This window comes from Hylaeus anthracinus, unplaced genomic scaffold, assembly GCF_026225885.1.
Source record: "Hylaeus anthracinus isolate JK02 unplaced genomic scaffold, UHH_iyHylAnth1.0_haploid 11981, whole genome shotgun sequence".
Lineage (NCBI taxonomy): Eukaryota > Metazoa > Arthropoda > Insecta > Hymenoptera > Colletidae > Hylaeus > Hylaeus anthracinus.
Window position 1 is genome coordinate 1281829 of NW_026534329.1, and position 23973 is coordinate 1305801.

At 45.5% G+C, this 23973-nt stretch overlaps 1 protein-coding gene across 2 annotated transcripts in view; it reads left to right on the plus strand.

The window, feature by feature from the left end:
- Positions 1-3697: 3697 nt before the first annotated feature.
- LOC128885347 (A disintegrin and metalloproteinase with thrombospondin motifs 10-like) overlaps positions 3698-23973 on the plus strand; it is a 28318-nt gene continuing 8042 nt past the window's right edge. The window contains exons 1-3 of one of the 2 annotated variants that reach the window (XM_054139346.1): positions 3698-4409; positions 7549-7725; positions 16436-16770. In XM_054139346.1, the coding sequence (XP_053995321.1) occupies positions 7641-7725; positions 16436-16770 (420 nt within the window). In that variant the 5' untranslated portion in view covers positions 3698-4409; positions 7549-7640. The remainder of the gene's footprint in view (positions 4410-7548; positions 7726-16435; positions 16771-23973) is intronic. The other variant, XM_054139345.1, reaches the window with a different exon arrangement.

Here is a 23973-nt window from a genome sequence, read left to right on the forward strand (position 1 = left end):
GACAAACTAGTTTTTCGTCGGATGGCTCCTGAAGTCGGCAGTGGATACGGAACAACGAAATCCTCGCGCAATTGTTTACGATTATCACCACGGATAAATTCCGCCTGGTGTCATCCCGACCCTTACAGGGTCTTTAACTCAAAAGTACTTTTCAACGCTGCTACACCTACTCCAACCATCATTATTCACATTTACGTACATTGTCACTTTGTATAAAACGTAACAATGTTTTTCAAACTTACAAATTATTTCTACGAAGAAAGGAGCTAATAAACCACGTTACGTCTCTCGACAAAATATAATTACTAAATTGATCGTAAACCAAAGTCAATCTATTCCGTTGTAATTGAACCGAAGGCGAGTATCATATTCCCCAAATCTGGTATGGAGTACCGCGAGGGTAGCATACGGTTTCGCTCATCGCGAACGAACTCGATACTCTGTTGGAAAAGCCTTTTAACGGAGACGCGAACTATACGGTAAATATAAATTGAAACGCGAACCGCAAAAAGCATGGTCCGGTGTTGCAGGTTTCACGGACCGACGAGCCACGAACAAAGATAAAAGCGACACCGCGCTATATTACCGTCCGCATTATCGGAGTCGATACTCGTTCAATTTTACGCTCAGCTTCGGTTAACGGCAATCGTTTCGAGTACACTTGTTGCACTTTGTTCGGATCCGAACGACAAGTGGTTTCGCGTCGTAGAAGGCATTTCATTATGCGATCGTGAAGGAAACGGTACGTAGTACCATAAAAGTATTTCTCTAGCCACGGTTCGAATCTCATTCCTCTCAAAAACTCGTAACTCGAACTCTCGAACAGCTATATTATGTTAATTTATAACAAGTACAATTATCGTGTCGGGCGACTTTACGACTCAACGTTTAAACAAGGATTTATAGGAAGGTTTACAAGTACTTGTAGAAACTTACACGAACGATAATAATTATTGTTATCTAACGTTTAGTAAACTACCAAGTGATCGTTTGGTGTCACTTTCCATGCACTTGTTTCCAAACAGTAACAGCCGTTATTCGTCGCGTCGACGTTTATAGCCGGTGATCAAAATCTCTGAAAACAGCGTACAGAAGTCATACCCACGCGACAATCAACATCACTTCCTCTGCGATATTACACCACAAACATTTAGAAGAATGTCTGAAATTAAAGTAGCCACGTTTCTCGAGGATTTGTACGCGCGTGCTTGCCCCCAGACAAAATTTCTGTTTACCGTGGCATTTCGAATGGACCTTCTTCCCTTGTTGGATTCGTAGCCTTGATTGCAATATTTCCTGGCCAATGACTGGTTGTCATCAACAACCACGGTGACGAGCGCGAACGGACCACCCTGGAGAATTTACCATCCGGCTCGAGACAGACTCTCTCCGTCTCGTGTATGCTTTCGTTCAACAGAGACGAGCAAGTAAAACTGGAGCGGGTTTTACGTTGCTCTCTCACCGGATTACGTAGATCGGATGAGTCGAGCGATCTTTTCGATAAATCATTACGACCACCCTGGACTCTAAATGGCGAGAACTCGAAAATAAAAAGCGGAACGGTAATTGGATGTATCGATGATATTTTTTCGTCTCGCCAGTAATTTGGGTAGTAATTCCAAATTTTCTCCAACTTGCACGAAAGTCATTGAAAAAAGTTGCATCATTCGAGTTACTACGAATGGATTCAACGTATGGCGTTCAGCAAAAAATTTCGACAACCCGCTGGATCGCGTTACCCTACTTGCAAGCATTTTACAGTCGATCGATTGCTACCGCGCATAGGAACTCGATGCTTCTTGGCGGATGCGGTCCGGTAGACTCAATCAAACGTACTCCGACCGGTTGGAAGTTAATTCGACGTTATGGCTGATCGTTTGTCATACGCGAGAGTAAACGAATCTTACTCGTCGTTGCATTTCGTACAGTCGAACGGAAACGACCTCGATCGCGAATACGAAGTGGGTGGTCCTTCTGCGCCATTTTATTTATCCATAGTTCGATTCACCATCGAATACGCTCTTTTAAATAACACTTCTAATTATTATTTGCGTCCGAGGCATGGCTAATAAGATACACAGAACTCGAAGTTTTCCGAAATGTAACGCTGCGCATTTTTCTGATCCCGTTACGATTTCCCCGATTCGAAACTCGAAAGGGAACATACGATTATGGCTGACTATAACTGCGCTGAGCCGTGGAACGGATTATTTATGTTGATTCGCGAAACGGTGCGGCATGGCGATCAAGAGAAACAATCGATCGTTTGCCAGTATTTATGAACTCGACGGAAGGACGTAGTCGATGTCGAAGAAGATGATGGACAAAGAGACCATTTACCGTCAATACTTATCGTCTGTACCCAGAACGTTATTCAACCAGAGGAACATAGATGTCAGCGGCTCAAAATTTATTCGCGCCAAGCGAAGTCCAAGTTTTTTTCAGTCTGCGAGGGAATACATTGCACAAACCAATTCTCGACAGCCACAAACGTCCTATTTAGATATGTCATACCTATATCGAATACACCGTAAAACATTTTAAATCCTTCCGTCTTTGTTCCGAGTTATTATGTATTCATATCGGCGAGACATTGACGTCGCGAGATTCGGTGGACAATTTTCGCGGCAGTATCCGAATGGGAAGTAACGGGAATGGTATACAACTCGGAAACACATCTGAATCTGAAATCCGTTAAATCGAGGTCTTGCCGTACGTCTTTTTAATACATCGCAAAGAGAAAAAGTTGGCGTCACGAGAGAGATTTATGGACACGGTGCTCGCACACGCGATCCGTAACGAACAAAACGAATTAAAGGCAAAACAAACGGGAACGAAATTCGAAGAGGAAACAACCGAAAAGATCCGACGTGGGAAGAGAAAGAAGGAAAAAGTTAGGCGCGATACACGTTGAAAACATGTCGCGCGAATAAACACGACGTGCGCGTACACGGCAAATGAGAACCAGGAATAAAACAAAGCGACAGCAGCAAAGCTCGAGACACGGGTAGAAAGGGAACAAATTTCGCAATGCGCGATTGCACGACGTGTAAATAAATTTGCAACGAAGTCGCGCGGGTAAAGAGCAACGAGGACCGAAAATCGTAGTTGAATGATGCGTGGGAAAGCGTTGGATGTGCGAATTGGAAATCGTCGAATGAATTTGCGATTATCAAATACCCCGATAAAAGTCGCCAAATGGAGGAGAAAGACGCGGAAAGGAGAATCATAGTCGCGGTAGAGGGGAAGGTAGATCGAAAAGGAGGGATAGACACGAACCGCTAAAAGGAGCAACGGATAGGGAGAGAAGTCGACATGACGGGAGGAGAGGGAGAGCCTGGAAGAGTAACAGATCGAAAGACAGAGGAAGGGAGAGCGGTCGGGCGGAAAACGGGTCCACGACTGGGTGGAGGAACTAGTCTTACCTAGTAGATTGCCCTGTCTCGATTCTCGGTCCGTGCTTTTGCGGCCGACCGAGGTACATAGGTGGGAACCACCGAGTTCTCCGTTTGAACGTAACCGAGTCAGAAGAGGCGGAAAAGAGGGGCGAGATCGCGATTGCGAGCACGAGCATGAACGCGAACGCGAACGTGAATGCGAGCGCGCAGTAGAGGCCATACGTAATCCGCGTATCGTACGGACGTGCCATACGCGAACCGCGAGACGGGGGAGGCAGGAGGAGGGAGGAGGGAGAAGGGAGGAGGGAGGAGAGCGAGTGCAGGGCCAGCCGACCGAGAGGGAACAGGGACACGGAGAGGAGGATCGTGTGTACGTAGAGCATCGGAAGAGTGTACCAGACCACTAGTGTTGTGACGGCGACCGTGCCCACGACTTCACCGCCGAGTCGGTATCCGTGTTCCGTCGTTCCTCTTCCCCTTTTTGTTTCGCGGTTTCGCTACGTTTCCGTACCTATTTCCACCTCCGAACCTCCTTTGGCGAAGGATCACTCTGACTCTCTGCTAGAAAAACTACCCCCTTCGTTTTCTCACCCCATTTCGAGTCACCGTTCCTTCCACGGCTTCTGTGAATCCACTCCTCTTGCGTCTCTCTATATTTCTCCCACCTGTGGTTCACGGTGGACCCGCGCACTCCCCCTTCCCGAGTACCAGACCCTCCCCCACGGGTCCTCGTTCCGTACCGCGGGCGCGAACGCGGCCGCGACCGCGAGCACGTTTCCATGATCCGTACCGACACTTCCGGCGAAAAGTGAAACGTCAGGCGATGAACCAAAGAACTCGATGAACCGATCGCTCGTTTGTGAGACGGGGGTGGCAGAACATCTCCAGTGCTACATCCACGGGACCGTTGGTACCTACGGAGAACGTGCGAGCAGGTGTTTCGGAGTAGTCCATCGTCGCCGTCAAACTCCACACCACGTGCTCCGAACAGAAACCCGACACGATCGTTGGGTACGTATTCTGATCTGTCGATATAACCGCCTAATCGCTAACCAAACACGATACAAATCATCGAAATTCGATTTATCCTTTTGCAGAGCAACCGTCCAAACGCGTTCAAAAGTTAATAGATGGTTGTTTTCAGATTTATTGGTAGTCGTCTGAAATGGCGTCTGTTCGACAAAATAGACCAATCAAAATAGCCGTTTCGAAGTGAAAAATTGGATTCGAAAACGTTCTTTTCGGTGAATTCACTTTATATTGATTGCATATTAACGCGCCAAAGGCGTACGCTGTTGAACCGATTAATTATGCGCGCTCGGCCGCGAGCTTCAAACGCGCCCAAATACACGAAGAGCGAACGATGCACAAATTCGTTTCTCTGCGTTAAAGCGATTGCACCTTGAAATAATTGTTTACGCGCGATAAACATCTCATTAATTATACATGCGATAATTCGCGCGGCATATCTTAATGGGCGTACGGGCCAATGGAGAATTTTACACTTTACGGAGAGAATCGGGAAAATTTTATCGGGAAATGTTCGTAATTTCACGAAGAAGAGGGATGTCGCCTATTCTATCAACGAACCAGTTCAGTGAATGGTGGTGGTAGTGATTAATTTGGAAACGTAAATAACCAAAGTCCCGTTCTACTCCGATCGATCACTCGAGAAACAATGATGTCGCGGTGTTGATGTCGCGGCAGCGCCAGTGGCGTCTCGGCCATTGAATGAATGCTCTTTGTGGTTCGCATACCTCGCATAAATCACACGCGAATATTTACCTGACACCGCGCGGTCGCGGTCGCCCCCATACTCGCGATCGAGACGAACTCTTCGAGCCGGTTCACGCCTGACCCTTTGGATCTTGCTACACTCCGCTCGATGAGCTTCTCGAGCAATCTTGGTCTTCCTTTCCACTGCTTCCTGTTCACGTTTTTCCACGAGTTTGAATAACCTCCTCCGCTGCTGATATCTAATGGGACTATTCAGGCGTGTCGTTCCGCAAGGAACCACGGAAGGAATAAATTTCGATTTGCATCGCGACCCGAGTTGGCGTGAATCACGCTTTATTCGACGACGTACCCGTTGTTTTTCGACGCGGGCGTACCTGTCGCCATTGGCGAGAACATTTTCTCGTTCCGACGGCCATCTCTCGGTGTCGTAAATTATGCGCGAACCGCTAGATATACGAGTATATGTATTGTTTTATCAGGACTTGATGCAAATTCGTCGCGTGTGAATTAATTCGAAAATTCTGCACAACGAACAGAATCGGCACTAGAATTACCAGCACTTCGTTGCATCCTTGTAGGTACACGCGTCTCCTAACTTGCGTTGCAAATTTGAAATTAATTAAACGTGGGTTATCAAATTTAATGTAATACACATATCAAACGATAGTTGTATCGGTATAGCCATTGTACAGAGTTTGTTATCATAGTCTGGAGCGCTTCGATCTATAATATGATACCCGACAGCGGACCTCCTCTTTTTGCGTTTCACCGATATTAATTAAACTTCCGCATTGAAAAACGAACAACGTATTGTAGGTAAACAATAATATCAAGCCAGAGTTTTGTACTTTGATTATTGCGAAAAAACTGTTTGGATAAATTAGTAAATTAGACCATTTACCTTATATTAACATAATAAAGCTTAAGCGTGCAACATTGCACAACGCTCGACACAACCACGCCGTTTTCGTCTCGAACGACTCCAGCGTCCCCGGTCGTGGCAGCCTGTCGATTAACTGCTATTAACATTAGCGAATTAGTCGGAGGCGAGCGTCGATACGTATTCGTAGGAGTAAATCCCGTTCGAACGTGTCCGATGGTAATTTCGCTGATTCGTTTTCTCGCTCGCTCCTCTTTTCCTCGAGCGTACGCATTTTCGCACGCGTTCGAGTACCCACGCGCTCCAACATTTACTCAAACGCATTTCCGGTGCCTCTCACTTCGCGGACCATTTTCTTGCACCGTCGTCGCCATCCTCCTCGTCCTCGTCGTCTACGTCGATTGCCCACGTTCTCGAGGTTTTCGAGTGGATCCTGCCACCTCCAATTTTCTCTTAGTTCGATTCACTGTCTGCTCCAACCGTCCAACAAAACGTGAAACGATTCAAAGAACAATACTGTTAACCGTCGTATAGCATTCGAAACGGTTTTGTTTTATTAGCCATTTTCATCTGAAGCGAATGTTAGGATATTTGGGTAGTTGCACGATTGTCGATTCGCGATAGAAAAATATAGAAAACGTTCGACGTCGAATTCAAAGGATATTTTTAATCGACGAATGGAATAACTGGAGTGGTTTGTTTGATTAAGAATGGAACAACACCCGAGTCTGTTGTACCACGATATTCCATGATAACAAACGAGGGAAAAAAGCGTTATTATCCGGTGATGCGCGCGTGTCTGTGACGGTTTCTTGTTACGTAGCAATGGTTCGATTCGATGATAAATGGAAAATGGAAAATTATTCAAATGATATCTATTAAAACTCTTATTAGGAACATTCGATGGAGAAACGCCGTGCGAGCGGAGTCCGATTGCTCGTCGATGTGCATGCTTGGTCGAAAGAATTTCACGATGCACTCGTGTCGTTAATCTTCGACGATGTCCTCGTCTTGTGTGGCATATTATACGGGCGACATCTCAATCCGAACGACAGGAAACCCTTTACAACCGCGTCTTCCTTATAAATATTCCACAGTCGCATCCTAAGTGGCCTCATCTGATACGCACGGGACGGTTTGTTCGTTAAACGCGTACTTACACGCTCGCGTTATAAACGTTTCGAACGGGTTTCAGCGTAACGATTCGATTCGAATAAAACAAGCCACGCATTTATTAAGGTTCGGTCAACGCTCGTGTTTCTCAATCGATGCGTTCCAGTGGATTTTGTGTTATCGTTGTCGGAATTATTATCATTACGCGTTCCGGAAAGTGGTAAGAGTATCGTCTACACGCTCGTGTTATACGTAATTTTTAATTACGTCACAGTAGATCGATTTCTTGCTACATGCTCTTGCTACTATCTATACATTTCAATTTATGATTCTCGACGAAAGCCTTGCAGATCTTGGCGAATGTACTCGAGTACACTGTGATTCTTATACAGAGTTTGCAATTATATTTTATTGTTACAGATAAACAGACGACAGCTTAAAGGACGGGAGTTTATCGACCTACCGACCCTTGCTGATTTATTATAAAGTGCACTTTCAATTTAGCCACAACCATGCGCTATCCATTGATACTTCAAGCGTTCATCACCGTTGCGCATATATTGCCTGAAACTCGTCTGCATCGACCAAACGTCCGGGGTGAGTTCGAAAACCGCACTCGACGCTACATTATAGTAAGAAAACGAACGAATCGAGGAAAATGGTGGATTTCGAAAGTGAAAATCGCTGTGGTGATAATCCAAGTTACCCTCGTTTCGAGGTGGTACGAAATCCGGCAAATTTTTGCAGAATCGGCGATTGGTTAGCACGTTATGTCAAAACAGAGGCTAGAAATTATGTGAATTGGCCGTCCGCCAGACAGCGGCTTCGCGTCGGGCTGATATTCCGATAAGATCAGCAGAATCTTCGTAGAAGATGAAGCGCGTATTCGTGTCGGTGGCTGGCTATCACGAAATGACAATCAATTACAGGCCTAGCCGTGTCTCCGGGACGTATTTGAAATATTTATCGACATAGTTAAAAATCAAATCCGCTCGCTAACAACCGTTGCTCGGAGACGTTCTAGGGCGCAAAGGAAGCATAAATAAGAGACGATTAACATTTGATGACACTCGCGAACGTGGATCGTTCTCTCGCCCGTGGCTCGAACCACTTTCTTTTTCCCCATCGCTGTTATCCGCTCGATCTGTTTTCGTTTATGTCTCGAAATCGTAATTGGACGCTATGTGTGCACTTAACGGAGAACTGCCTTGAGCAAAACCGAGGATTCTGCGCGAGAACTGGCTGTGACAAGTCCTCGTACAAAAGTAACTCGAGAGAGAACGGATGATGCGGAGCTATCGAATCGACCTCTCCGTATGCTTTTGTCATTTTTCATCTGTTCCCGACACAACGCGATTCCGACACCGGGCCGGACGGCGTTTTTATCGAGCGATTTACAGATATCGCCTGTCGATTCTTCGAGAGAAAATCGCGTCCCACAGGGATGCCACCGTGTCGAAAAAGTAACAGGACACCTTTCCAAATAATTTTCTCTCGTTAATTCGAACTAAGCGATAACAAATATTGCGTTGGACAACTAATAGACGGTACACGAGATTTAAACTAGACTCATTTGCTCTTCTTATTCCTAGAATCAACGTAGATCAGGTTTACTCGGCTTTCAAGTTTGAAGGCAAAGATACGAAATAAATATGTACTTGGCACGCAAAATTGAATTAGCAACGTCCGGTAAGAAACTCGTATTTCACCCCGCGTATCATGTATATCAAGATCGAGTCGTATAGAAGGGTGGTTTTCTCGTTAAAACGAATCGCGCATCATCGAGATGTCTTGGATTTATTTCAACGGAACTTTGTTTCTATTATGTACTAATTTTTGAGTCGTCATCTTCTTCTCAGCGAAAAAATATGAAAAATAGAGAGACCCCCACGGTGTCTTTTCAATGAAGATAACTCAACGGAATGGAACGAAGCGAACAAGCCGCTCGTAAATATTTATTCGTCTTGTGGGCGCGGAGACAATGCGAGTCGAGTCGAGTCGCGTCGTGTCGAATTAGCGTCGTAAAACGGACTTGCATTTCGAAATTAGCCTGTTGTTAGGAAGCAATTATCGCGATCGAGGAAGAGAAAATTACAGTCAACGAAGGAGACGCGTTTACGCGGTGGCGTCAGCGACATCGCGCCTTGAAGTAATCGATGCTAGCTGAAGCCTTGTTCCTTCGTCTGCCACGTGCGTCACGAAGCTTACTCCAACTATTCAAGGGAGTACATGCGAGTAGAATGATGTAAGTGGGCCAACGAAAAATCTCCCAAGTTGCATTTAAATTACATCACTCTCTAATCGTATGAAGCTCATTAATTACCGATTATTTGATAATTGTAAGCATGGATTACATCTTGTCAAACATCGTGAGCTATATTGGGAAACCTAATTGGCGCAACTTCTCCTTAATTTGAAATTGAACACCAACTACGATCAGACCCTACGAAGCTTTAACCTGTTCCCAACTGAGGAGAATCTTTGGGTGTTTCCTGAGAATCATGCATAAATCGGTAAACCTGATCGAAAGCAGTTTTTCCGTAGACGGTTGTTCGGGACGTCTTTCGATTTTTTTATCCAAGGAAAAAAAAGTGGAATTCCTGGGATGGCGCCAAGCATCCGCAAAACCGACGAAAAAAGGAACGCTCGCGGCTTGTCTGTAGCACCGATCGCCCATTCATGGTCCGAACCCGTTGAAAAGTCGCTCTCTCGTTCTCTGAATAAGTTCTTGACATGCGGGCACGTGTTTCTCGCTTGTACGCACACGCGTACCGATTGAAACGACGCAACTCGAAGCGCGTTTGATTTCTCTCCATTTCTCGTTTCACGATGTTGCGAAATTTGATAAAGTAAACTTATCTTATTCGTTCGACCCGATATTACAGAAAAGATGATGCATCGCCACAGAAAAAGTAGACACGCGACAGTTGACTTTCCATCGAGATATTAAAATTTCTGAAAGATTTCTTAAATTCGAAGAATGTTCGAGGTCACCAAAACCAACGATCGAAGAAACTAGTCCAATTGGTAATTAGATTCGTGGTTTCTTAAAGTTTGTTAAACTCTATCTCTCTTTCATCGCCTTCGAAACAAATGAACCGTTCGAAACTTCGAAAGTGTCTCCGGAATCGCGAACTGTCAATTTTTGAACACCTCGGATTCCTGCGAGATTTCCCTGGTTTTCAGATTCCCGCAAACTTTCTAAGCCGATGTAAAATCTTAAGTCTGTGAATTACATAGTATCGCGGTTCAAGTTTCGCAAAGAAGGATCGAAGATTTACTACAATCTGCTTCTTCCGTACGTATCGAAAGGATACTCGAATACTCGAATTTTTCAAGCATGCCTCGTAATAATTTCAATACTAATTTCACTTTGCTTTCCCTTCAAAGAAAGATTAGTTGATCCGTGTAATGTGCTCGAAAGAATTTTAAGCCTTTTCTCAGGGCTACCGATACTCATCGTCGTTCGTTGTATAGTCTGATAGCAGATAGATTTCGTTATCGAAACGAAATCTAGCCCGACACAAGGAATGGAAAGACTGGAAAATCGTGGAGAAATAGGCATCAACAGAGGCACGCACCTGTGCCGCTATACGGGTACACGCATGATGTTCGATGAATGCTGGCGCGATGGTGCGCGGGCGCAAGCGTGGGCACCGCCATCAATAGACGCTACACGCTCGCTTTTTGTCTTTCCTTCTCTCGTTTTCTCGCCGAGCCGGGCCATATGCTATACCCGATGCGAAAGTGGCAGGAAATTAAAAGGCACGCCACGCGTGGGCTACATCGTGCAAATCCGAAAACGCTGAAACGTGAATGCCGCCGACTCGCGTAGGCACTCGATGACGAAGCGTTATCTTTATTTTCATTCGAAACTGCCGCCCGAACAGCGCCACCTTCGTTCTTCTCCCATTCCTCGCTTAAAATCGTTACATAATTCTGTTGGATCCAGAACAGTTAAAGTAAAAGCACCATTAATGGACTTGAAACTTTTTTCTTTGGTACAACTACCAAGTACCAAATCACTGGACTAATCGATGCTCATCGCTATATCTCTAGCTTCTGTTAAGCTTATCGAGGCACCAGATCCACAAATAGTAATCCTGGCATTAAAGAGATTATGATTCTTTCGAATAAGATTTATATTTTACTTTTGCAACTTTAAACTAAGCAGAAAATTCGATGGTAGAGAAGAACGACGTTGGAAGACTCGAGGTAGAGCTACATTCGAACGATGTCGGGATTCGGATTGCGTATCCATGGAGAGTAAACATTAACTAGGGGATTGCGAGGATATTAGAGTAAATATTGGCACTGCGTACTTGCGCATAACGCGTGTGAATATTTGGTTATATCGTGATAACGAACGAATAGTCGTTGCCTTTGCGATATTACTGGATTGTCCTGAAAACTTCTTTATTTCGCGTAGCGTTAAATTTCTTGTTTTCTTCAGTGGAAGATCGATTTCTACCGAACCGATAAATTAGAATAATTATTTGAAAAAGTTCCACTGCACCATCGACTTAAAATTGGTACGAAGGGAAGGTACGAAGGATGAGCGAACGATTCGCACCTGAGGGGGCAAATGGGAGGAACACGGCGTCATGCGTGGGCTGGTACTCTCTTGATCGGCAATAACGAAGGAAACCCACGCGAACAAGTCTCGAGAGTGGAACGGGAGTGCGATCCTTTTCGAAAGATACCGTCGTTTTCACCCACGACCGTCAGCTTCTGCATATGTCACGATGAAGCGCCATCCCTTCTATTTTTAAATAGAATTGCCTTCGAAATATTCTATTTTTCTTTTCGTCGTATACATCTGGATAGTGCATTTCTGAAACGTCGTTACAGCAGTGAGGATTGTTGCAGTTGGTCCTGGATTCTTTTGTGCCACTCCAACAAGAGTTCGAGACAATGTTTGCACGAAGCAGCATTTGGATAATATAGAGAAAATGGTACGGTATCGTATACCAAACACCAAAATATGTCGAGAGTTGTTTCGCGAAAATGGTTAACGAGATAAGATGCGCGCTCGTGTACCTCGCGGAGTGGAGAACTTGAGAGTTGAGAGCGGCCGCGTAAATAGCCGCGAGTGGTTATACGCGGGATTTATTAGTCCGGCGAAAGATAGATGCGTTTTGCAGCAAAGACAACGCCGCGCTTGCACGCCGCCCTCGTGATAACAATTCGTCAACCGGTCGTCGTAATTTAACTCCTTCCCGCTGATAAGGAAGATTCACGATAACGAGAGACGGGGTAAGTACTCGAAGAACAAAGGGGCGTGTTTCATGTTTTTAACAGTGCTATTAACAAAGAAGACATTCTATTCGAGCCACTCGAGCAATCGTTGAGAAGAGAGGAATTTGGAAACGAGATTAACAAAGTGCCAATTCAATTTGGAAATGCACGTGCACGTGTACTTGTCTATAATCCCGCGACAACGAGGAAAAGAGGAAATTCTGGTGTACAAAGTCCACATGCGTTCCCATAAATCCATCAAACCGAAAGTTTCCACTTTTTCAAGCGTCAAAGTTGCTCAATAGCGCGATCCTATCTGCAAAAGTGCCTAAGATAATTAATGAAAACCGAACGAGCCAAGACAGCTCACCGAGATTGTGCTCACTCGATAGCCACCCACGTGCGAGAGGTAGATTTGCCTTTAAAAAACTCATTCCCATAGAGTCGGGTCGCGCGAAAATTGTATTCGATCGATTATCCTCGACACTGCCGATCAACTCGCATGGTTTACGTATACTTTAGCAAATTTCGAAACATATTCGAATGTAAAACTTTCGAAACCTGAAACTTACGATATTCACAAGTGCAGATCACGGTATGGAGAACAATCGTCGAGCCAATGGAACGCGTGCACGCGTGCGGCAGAGTGCGTTGCGTTAAAGAAGGCGTGGACAATAATTGAGTTGTATGGGCATGATTAATCGTTGTCTCGAATTGACTTAGCCCTATTCCGACCGGAGATACGATGAATACCCGGAAAATTGTTCGGTAGACCGCGTTCTGTTTTATGCACGCCGCGTCGCGTCGGCTGGAATTAACCCTTTTACTACTGAATACTTTCCGTCGCGCACCATTCGATCCACGAGTCGAATCTTTTCTCTGAAAACTCGAGAGAGAAATATTTTCCACAAAACGTAGCTAAAATAGTCAGAGATTTCACGTGTTTTGAATAGCAATCTGTAGCTCGATTCAGAAACAATTTTCTTCGTCCCCCCTGCAAAGAAAATTCAGCAAAGTTTCTTTAGTCGCGAAAATAAAACGCAATGATCGCATTCAACTATACTGGCGAAACCTTGAGTCACGATTCGTTTCGTCGAAATTGTCTAATTCTCCGTAAAACCGAAGCCATCTGTTGCACCGAAGAAACGCGTACGGGTGCTCTTATGGCTGAAAGAAATGTTTCATCGCTATTAGAAACAAACCTTCTTCCAAACTACAACGGTATTTATTTTTTTCGTTGATGTATTATCTAGCGATAACCATATTATGTACTCGCTCCCCTTACAACTGGAACTTCGTTTTCAGCGATCGAGAAAAAAACCGAAAGGAGGCGAAAGTATGCGTTTACATCGTTATTGTAACGTAGAAAATTGCAGACACGACTGGGCAAATTAGCGTTTAATTAGCGCTCGTCAATTACCGTTCTCCTCCGAAAGAAAGTTATATAAAAGAGTTCGAATCAGAGGAGTGACGCGGAGTTGGATGTGCCGAGGTTGCAGCGTGTTTCCGCAGCTATCGTGAGAGCTTAACGAATTCGATAAGTAGGTAGGTATACGCTAATGGGCGAAGACTTTTGCGGGGCTGAACGAGATGGGTCCGAGATGGGTCCGGAGAGTGAGTCATTCGAGAGAACTGGTTTCTACCGTAATACCACGTATCAACGATAAAGTATCGTTCCGACGACTAATAACTTTGACTCCTGGAACTCCGACCACAGTCCCCCACGACCCGCTGGAACCGGAATCTAAAGCTACGCGAATGCTCGCAGACTCTCGACGTGGCTCGAATGTTTTCAACGCTCCGAAGTAGAGTCGTGGTTCTCTTATTCGGAGCCCCGGTATAACTAGGACGCGTCCCGCGTCAATTCGTCGAAATTTCATTCGGGAAACTAGGGTAATTCGACGAACAGTTTAACGAATTTCAAATTGTCTGCCCGAATTTCTTGGACCGAACCTTCCTCGTTGAGAATCTAACGCTGTCGACGACCGTAACATTCAACTATTTCTCGCTTAAAAATTCTAGAGGATCGTAATGAAGAGCATACGATGATGGTCTAATTTGTGGTTGCGTAGGGTGAGATACGCAATAACTGAAAACACGAACGATGTATAGGTAATTAGGAGGAGCAACGACGCAACGCATCATCTATTCTGCGTAATTAAGCAAGTCGTGTACATAGCGATCATACGGTGCTACCAACGTGGCACGGTGTGGGAAGGATCAGCACTCGTGTGTCCTGGATCGTGTGCACCACGATCGTTGCAGTAGGTAGAGGCTGTATGGGAGGTCCGAGTATTCATCCGAGTCCCCACCTGCGGTTAACCCCGACTCGCTCGAGGCGTACGCTGATTGGTCCGCCCGCCATTTTTCCGGCTTTAATGATAATAGGATAATGATGATTATACCGTTCACCGAACGCGCTAGATGGTGCCTCTCTCTTTCTCTTCGTCCAGCTATTTATCCGCATCGCAGAAACCTGTATCGAGCGTGGAAAGCGACTTACCGTCGGCGTCGGCGTCGGCGTCGTCGCACGATCGATCGAGATATTTTCTCGTCGAGCTACCGATGACTTGGCCAACTCCGAGATTTCAACCACCCGCGCCGGGTCTCTCCAACTGTCGATATCGCGGAGAAAATCGAACAGTCGTAAATTCAATTCATTCCACGATAATCCCATTCGCGATCCGCGTATAATTCCACGTCCTTTAGCCGTGCATCATTAATTACAGCTGTTTACATTAATCATTCGTCGACGACCGTATATTTTGGAAAATTTATACGGCAATAGAACCGCTGGAATTTCGGGAACGTTTCTGTCGCGTTTCCAGCCCGCTCGTAATAAGCCAAGTAACGCGAATAATTCTCCTCGCGGTTACGCGTCGAACCGATGCTTCGGATAGCCAACAGGCTGAATAGGACTCGATGTTAGCATAGAGATGAAATTAACCGATAAACAGTGTAAATCGTCCAACCTTTGGTTATCGTTCCCATGAAATGTCGCGTAAGATCCATCGAGCATTCAGCGTTGGTGCTTTCCATCGATCGATTCCTTCGTTTACTATTGTTGACGGTGATCTAACGCCTAATAGAATAATTGCGGTTAACCTCTGCCCGAGGAGAACAGAGAGGAAAGGACGTCGAGAATGCAGGCATGGTTCAGCTGCGGTAATATGTCTTCGTGTAAGAACAAGCCGACAGTTAACGTCGTTGCGATCCAATCTGCATACCGAGATCGAATATCGTCTTCGATGAAACGAACGATTCCGTTCCAGATTGTCCCTTCTTGAAGACAATTTACCCTCTTTAAAAATGGAAATTATAATCTGCCGAGGCGTAGTATCGTTGCGCCCGCTTTTCAAGCTTCCGTGACATCTGCCCGTGCTGTTCCCTCGTATCCGTGATTGAAATTTATCGAACAAGGTCTTGACAAATTACTCGAGAGACATTCTCTTTATACGCGCAAAAGGTTGCGAGGCTATCGATAAAGTAAAATTGGTCACCTTTCAAAATTGACCGAGTGAAAATCGATGGCAGCCCTGAAACGGCGCGTTAATCGAATCCACGACGGTTCCTTTCTAAACGGTTTGCCTGAGCGCATGTGCGGCCCATTAAATCAATCGGAAATTATTACACCAGTTTTTACGGTGCATAACTGTCGTCTGTTCGACCTCGCGTTGTCGCCCGATCGACAGACCGCTTTTCATATTGTGGTCACCGTCTCTCGACCGCCCTTGCCACGCCATTACTTTCGATCGTTTTCGACTCGACAATGTTTCCGATAATTATTCGTTCGCGGTTCTTCCACCGATTGTTCAATTTTATATTGCTTGACCAAAGAAGGAACGTTGCCAAAACGATGGGAGCTCGGTTGGCACAATTTATTTATTTATTAACGGGGCGAAGACCCCTGTTGGTACTTGAGATACATAACGTGAAGACAATTTGAGACATATAGTATAGTTGCAAAAAGATACATAAGTAGCAAAATTTTGTTTTCAACTTCATACTCTTTATTGCATCTTAAAGATTCACTTCAAGACCATACTTATCGAAATTATTCTCGCTTCAGGTATATACACTCTGCAGGAACACGTTCACGGACACGAGATCGTGATACCGCGAAAGGTGAACCACCGAGGAGAGCTCGTCTCGCACAACGTGACCCATCACCACCACGAGGATGGATCGGTAGTCCACTATCGGTTCTCGGTGACCGGTAACGTGTACCACCTCGAGTTGACGGCCGTGGATAACTTCATCGGGCCTCGAATGGTGGTCGAAAGACGAAAACGAGACGTACACGTCCGCAGTCTGCCGAAGAATCGATCGAGCAAATGCCATTATCGAGGATTCATTCGTGGACATCGAAATTCTCAAGTTACCTTGTCGGCCTGTGACGGTTTGGTGAGTTTTTCTTTGCTCTTGCTCTCCGTTTATCTCGAAACTCTTTCGATCGGGGAAGCAAAATTATTTATAATTATTTTTATTCAGTAGCGCTAAACGAAGCAGCTAAAGGAGAATGTAAAGTTTCTAGAAACTTTTATTGAAAAAGTTAAAATTGGTAAGTAGAATAGGACAACAAAATGATGCAGTTTTCGTTCGCCTGATATATCGTACAGTTGTTCTACTTAAATTTAGCTCGTCGAACGTTGAAACGCCCCAAGACAGATCGATAATTTCAAAGGAGAGAAAACAATGGATTTTATTTTACAATTGTATACGATCGTCGTTCGTTGCGCGTTTAGTATTATTTATCGTTTTATATTCAACAACAATAGAGTGCGAACGAACTCGTTGTCATTACTCGAACGGTAACGCATAGCGAAACTACTATGCGAGAGAATACATACCGATAGTTTCGAACGCTTAAAAAAATATCGTTGTTCCGTTAGAAAATAACACACGACCTTTAGCTGCATCTTCTATTCCTCGCGTGCACTTTGTCTTCGTTCACCCGTGGCATCTGTCAGATAACGTATACCAACGCTTTGCTATAGCAAAGTAAATTCCGAAGAAAATGCAGGCGACCTACTAAATAGCAAACCCAATGGTAAACGATACGTCCTGTTTACGTGCTTGCAAAGGAAGGCGTAAACAATGGTATTTTGTCACTTTGTTATTACTTTGAAAATTTCTCTCCCATCTTTGGTGATACTTTCCCTAGAATGTAATATTTATTAAAACGTTCTCCATCCCATTTCTGTCTTCCCGCACAAAAGAGGGCGAATTGGTGTCGGTTGTGTATCTTCGCGGTTAAAGTGGGTCGAATCTTGGGCTCGACGAAATTACATTTCTAAGTCGGCCAGAATAGTTTCTCCGACTCGCGAAACCGAAAGGCAAAATTTACGAATATTAACGTATGCATATTCTCGGCACCCAGCTAGTACCAGCTGCGCTAGTACCTCTTTTGATCGAAGAAAGCTTCGGCGAAGTTTACCACGAAAAAGGGAAGCGGTTGGGGGTGGCTGAGGGATAGCGGACGTAAAATCGTGATAACGGCGCGTAAGAAAGAAGAAAGAACGCGGAGATGGGTACGGAAAGCAAAGGAAAAGAAACGCGAGGACAATAGGACGAAAGAAAAGGAGTAGAAGATGGAGGTGGGGAAAAAGGAGAGAACGGATACGAAAGAGGGAGGAGCCACCGAGCATGCATCGGCGCAATTTGCTCGCAGCTTCCAGATAATGATTTAATTTGCCATGGCTTGGCAGATTTATGACGGCGCACCTAGACCGCGCGTCCACCTGTAAGCGCGCACGCCTATCTCCGCGAGCGTTTACGTTCGCGCTACCAGCTTCGAGGTAAATTTTTGCACCGCCATCTTTCCGTGTCACGGTGCAGCGAGCACATTTTTTCCAAAGACAAATTCGAAATATCGCTGTAGCCTTATCGAGTAAACCTATCGGAAGCCAGCTGCCGGCTATTGTATTATCAACAACGGTAACACCAACACGCGAATCTTATCGCTCCGCTTTCCCTCGCGAAGATATACGAACGACGATTCGTAGACCGTGGAAACAACAAAGGGTGGAAGGTATCATCGGGATACCGAAAGGTGCGGCTACTTTATCCGTTATCTCGAATCGCACGAAGTCCTAGACGCGGTGCGGTATCGTCGTTAAAGGATCGAGGAATGATTTCTAGCTACGATAGACCGGGTCACGACTGCACAATGTGTCGTGGACATGCATCTTATCGTGCGATGTTTCTTCCTTAACAAATTATATTAACGTAATTACATTTTACGTCAATTATCAAATCGAGTCCAGCCGGTAGCGAATGGTTAGAAAGCGCGTATACGGTTCGCGTAAAATTCGCATGCACGCGACGCGCAATTTGATTCAATATTCGCCACTGAAGAAAAACAGGTTCCGCGGTAAGTGTCGCGGTGTCGGTGTCGCGTCTGGATACACGGTGAACATATAATTATCGGTAATAGATAATCGCAAAAGTGTAGCCCCTTCGTCCAATTAATATGTATCTATTTCGCCGGATCAAACCGGACGATGGGTGGTCTTTATTACTTTCGGCAATTAGACTTTTAATCGACCGGTTCAATCGACCCCTCCTCGAGGAGAAACATCTCGAAAAATTGCGGAATGCGCGTCGCGTTTATCATATTTTCCTGCACTGAGCGCTCACGCGAATACGAATCGCGGTAAACGGAACTCCTGTGTCTCGACAATTCCAGATAAACGTAATCGAAAGACCTTTTCCTTCCTGAAATTTATTTCCAAGATAAGTAAGTTTTCTTAGAAAATCGGATCCCGTTGCTTCCGTCTGCTCAAGAGAATCGTAAGCGGTTGAACATTCGAAACAAATAAAACGACTAGCCTGAGATAAATAGCGCGTGAAGAAACTCGAAGAAGACGATTCAACGCATTCGAATTGGAATAGTTTCATCCGCGGAAACTTGGCAGAGGCTTGAAGATTTTGTTCGACAGACCCAAGTCTCGAAGTCTTCGATCTTCTCTCGTTCGTCGATCGTCGTGTTACTAGGTAAAAATGTTTCGAAAGAACTGAGCGAATCGACGATCCTCGAGAGGAACGTCCCTCGGAATGCGTCGATCGAGAAACGCGACGAGGATCCGAGAAATGTGGAAGGCCTCGGACGCAACGTTGGGATAATAAGCGACCAATGCGCCGTTGCGGACCGTGTTTATGGGCGTCGCAATCATCGAGCAACGGGAGCCTTTTTTGCAAACCTCCTCGGATAGCCGCCGAGATCGTGTGCGCGTGTAGTACCTAGCTACTTACGTGGTAGCGATCATTATGCGCCACCCACACGGGAGGTTCGTGGCGACTATTCTAATGACAGCATAAATCACGTTCCTCCGCAGGAAGCATTTATCATTATCGAGATCCTAACTCCCTTCCTCTTATTCTTCTCTTCCTTCCTCGCTCGAGTTCCTCCTCGCTCCGTTTGGACTCTGTTTGCGAGTCTACTCCCTTGCCTCGTGTAGTCGTAAACATCTTAAAACCACCCTCGGGCACACGAGCTCGCATGGCTTTTAGCGAGAAATCACGCGGATCCGTTACACGTTTTCTTTCTATGTAACACGTTTCACGTAAATTCTTCGTGTAAAAATTCGTTCGTAGCGTAGGTTAGATTTTCTTTTGTGCAAAGTTCGATGCTTCGTTCTTAGCCACGTACATAATTTCCAAAGCAACTCCAACAGTGGTTTACGCGTCCATCTGTTACCTAGTACCTTCGGAAGGTACGTTTCGAAGTGTGGGCGTGCGCTTTAGATTCGGTGACACGAGGTCTAAAGTATCGTGTAACGATAGGTACGATGGGCGAAGGGTTCGAATGACATGGAATCGGTTAAGCTGACAGAATGGTTGATGTGTACGTCACGGTAATATTTTCGACACTCGACGACTCGTAAATTCGTACCGGCCGATAGGTTTTTCGAGCACCCGGTTCGCACAGCTGGGGTTATCGATGATTCGTGTCCGGGTCCGATTAGTTCCTACGTAACACAGAAACGCACGTGATCGACTATCGATGCTCGCGCGTGCATCGCGAGAGCAAGGCATTCCTTGATCTCGTTATTCTTGCACTGTCCGCCTTGGAACAGATTCCGCGAACTCTCGCGATCAAGGTGTTACGTTCCACGACGCGTTGAATGGACCGATTACTGTCGCGGTTGAAATAAAAGCGATCGTTATTCACCGGTTGCGATCTCGTTGTTGTATCTGTTCTACTTGACAAGAAACGCGTGTAACGAAACAAAGGCGCGGTGAATTTATAAGCGTTGAAATTTCCATAGACCATGGACACTTGTTGGAGAACTGTTCGTCTATTATTTGAGCAACGCTTTGCAATTCCGAAATTATTCAAGACTTTGCAAAGTTGATATTAAAAAGACTCGATCGTAACTGAGGAGATGCCTTCAGAGTATCGAAGCTTCAAACGGCAGCTTTGTCTCGATGGGACGTTCAACGACTTAATTGAAATCCTTAACGAGAAAATCATCTCAGTCGTCCTGGCACGTCGATCGATATATCGATTAACGAGCGCGATCAGGCGTCGATGACTTCAGGTGCGATAATTAAATTCCAAGAAGTTGGTCGATTAACGAGCAACGTACCGATTGATTACGAGCAAAAGAGTTTTTCCGAGATGGAATCGCAGACGTAATCACGCTTGTCGCGTTATCGTCTCTTCGTGACACATGTACGTACACACCCATGTTCGCGATTAATGCGTCTTGCGTTCGGTAAGAAGAACAAGTGGTCGATCGCAGGGTGTGATGTCATTGTCGATCCTTCGTACGATTAGTCTGCAAGTCGTACCGCGAACGATATAGCGCAATTGACATTCCAAATAATTTATTGGCTCGTTAATAAATTCTACCGAGGCAGAAGGGCATAATCCCGGTACCTGGCTCGAATATACTTATCGCTTCGCGGTAGTTACTCGAACCACGCGACGCTTCGCACGACTATTTCATAAATTTTCACAGTTTCAACCGTAACATCCATAACTACTATATTCTACTCTGTGTAAAGTTCAGAATTGAACTCTGTTATCCCTAATAAGTATCGAAATAAAGCTTTTAATACACGAAATGAAACGAGTGAAACAAAAAATAGAGTCGTCGGTATAGTTATCTCCAATGGCGTAAAGATTACACGTTTTTCTTTCCATATAGCGACAAGTGAGTCACGAGGAAGAAATAGAAACGAAGTATCGACAGCATCCAACGATGAAACGACGCAGATGCAATCATTTAATCTACTGGCAATGGGCGTATACGGTGACCTCGTGGAATTATAAAAATGCGCCCACAAAACAAAGGAGCGAAACGAAGAATTGCACAGGCGACAAATCGCGACTATTGTTGCCGTGACATAACGCGATGCTTTACAGGCCGTCGAGCAATCAAATTCAATCAGCTTTGACATTCGTTGGTAACTGTTCGCGCCGGTGACAAATCGGCCACGACATACCTGCGCGACCGATGAAAGTTAACGGAGAAACGCTCGCGTGGATCGCCTGAGATTATCGCTCGCTGACAGACCATGAATCGTGCATATTTGTCGACTCTCTGTCCCATAAGGAATCTGCGAGGCTCCTAGTAGCCCAGGACGACGCATTTGTTTCAGTTGTAAACAGTTCCAGTAGCAAAATGTGAACCATCTACGGTTACCTAAATGCTTTTCTTTTCAACCAACGATCGCAGGTGCTACTGCTCAAGCAAAAGGCCAGCGTTGAACCGCTAAACATGGGCGTCGACGAGCGACAGTATTGCGACCGCCCATCGATACACCTCGTTGGTCGTACAACCATAATTTATACGTGCGATCGAGCTGTTGAGTTGCACGGTAAAGTTGCCTTAACAATCGCAACGTGTTACTGCGCGAGAATAATGACTGCTTGGTCATCGTTAACTATCCACAATCGAACCATTCCAGATCTGATCGCCGCCACCGCCGCCGCCGCATCGCACCGCATCGCGTCGGTTCCGCACATTGTGCTAATCCCACAGTGCTCGCTCTCTAGATCGCGTCGATTCTGCTTGGCCTTTGCCGTTTCTTTCGGAATCACTAACACAGATTTCTACGTGCTCGTCGTTAACTTAAACACCTCTGAAATACGATAACGAAGCGATGGATACAAGTGCCGTAATCGCTGCGGTGCGGTAAACTCGTTTCCATCGAGTGGCCCGAGGGGTCAGTTTACGTTTCGATGGAAAACTCGTCGCTTACAATTGGCAAAGCATTGTCGCGTCTAATTTTCGTCCAAGCTCGAAATTCCTCGCGAAGAGAAACGAGAATCTTCGAATGCAGTCGCGTGTTCGGGGCAATTAGATTATAGTGGGACGGATACGAAGAGGTTGGTTGCTAAACGAGCAGAGAGGAAGGTGCGGAACGTAACGCATAGGAGGCTATAAATTATTGGCCGACGCTCGGGATTAATCGGATCGTAGAAACGAACGACGAGATGCGTCCGTTTCGTGTACTCATTCATCTTAAAATCAGTCGGTCAAACGCTCGAGGGACCAATTAAACGAACAAAGCCATCGAAATGGACAGCTAGAGGCCTTTGGCGTCGTAGAAACATATTTACTTATGATTGGACGTATTCAGTTCCCGCGACGAGTCCGCCGGAACACGCATGCACTGGAGAACGACTAACGAATGACCGGCAGATCGCAGAATCGATAATGTCCTCATCCATTTCCATTCGGTGGATTAGACTAACACCTCGCTAGAACGAAATTACTTCATTTGCGCGGGTTCCGCTCGAACGTTCAGAGTGATCGTTATTTAGCAGATACTACGGAATGATCTACGACAGTCTCGGATCGTATCGTCTTTATCGTTCTCGCGTGCTGCTTCCGCTGCGACTCATTGAAATTACATACGCGTATATAGCTCGAGCGTATTCCCCGCTAACGGCCAGCTTTCTTCTCGGCCATATGTATACAAAAGAGATGTCGAAACCGAGAAATCGATTCTACCGATAAGACGGAAACACGCTACACCTTTGCTGAGATAAATCTGGCTTAGTTCGACGAGCCTGCCGCGAAAAAAATAAAGTTACACTAAATATAAAAGTTTTGCCAGTTAACCGGTTCCCTGTGTAAATTGCCAGCGGGGCAGTGAATTTATGCGACAAGCAATTTATGTAGATTCGACTAGTTAGCATCGAGCTAAAAAATGCCGGGTTTACAATAAATTTAACGCTTAATGAACTTCTAAACACGGCAACATTCGCGCACGACATCCACCCAAAGGCGAAAAAAATCGGACTTGATCGTTAACCGACTCTACGACAATGTTAGTGGCGTAATTGAAGCCATTGTGACAAAATGAAAAGAATCGCTGGAAAGGAGCAAGTCAGGCGGCACGGAATACGGAGAACAAGATGAAGATGAAGAAATAGGAAGAGAAGAAACGATCCGAGCCGAGCCGTGACGAGCCGGGGCCAGACGGAGCAAAAGGACCGAGAAGGGAAGAGAGGAGAGGAGAGAAAGAGGCCCCGTAGGGCGCTGAATCACGCCCAGACCTTTTCCACTTTGGGGTCCTTCGACGGCGCCTCTCTTCGAGACCTGGCGCCGTGATTTTTCACGGTCAGCGTCGGGGAATAGTCGAAACGAT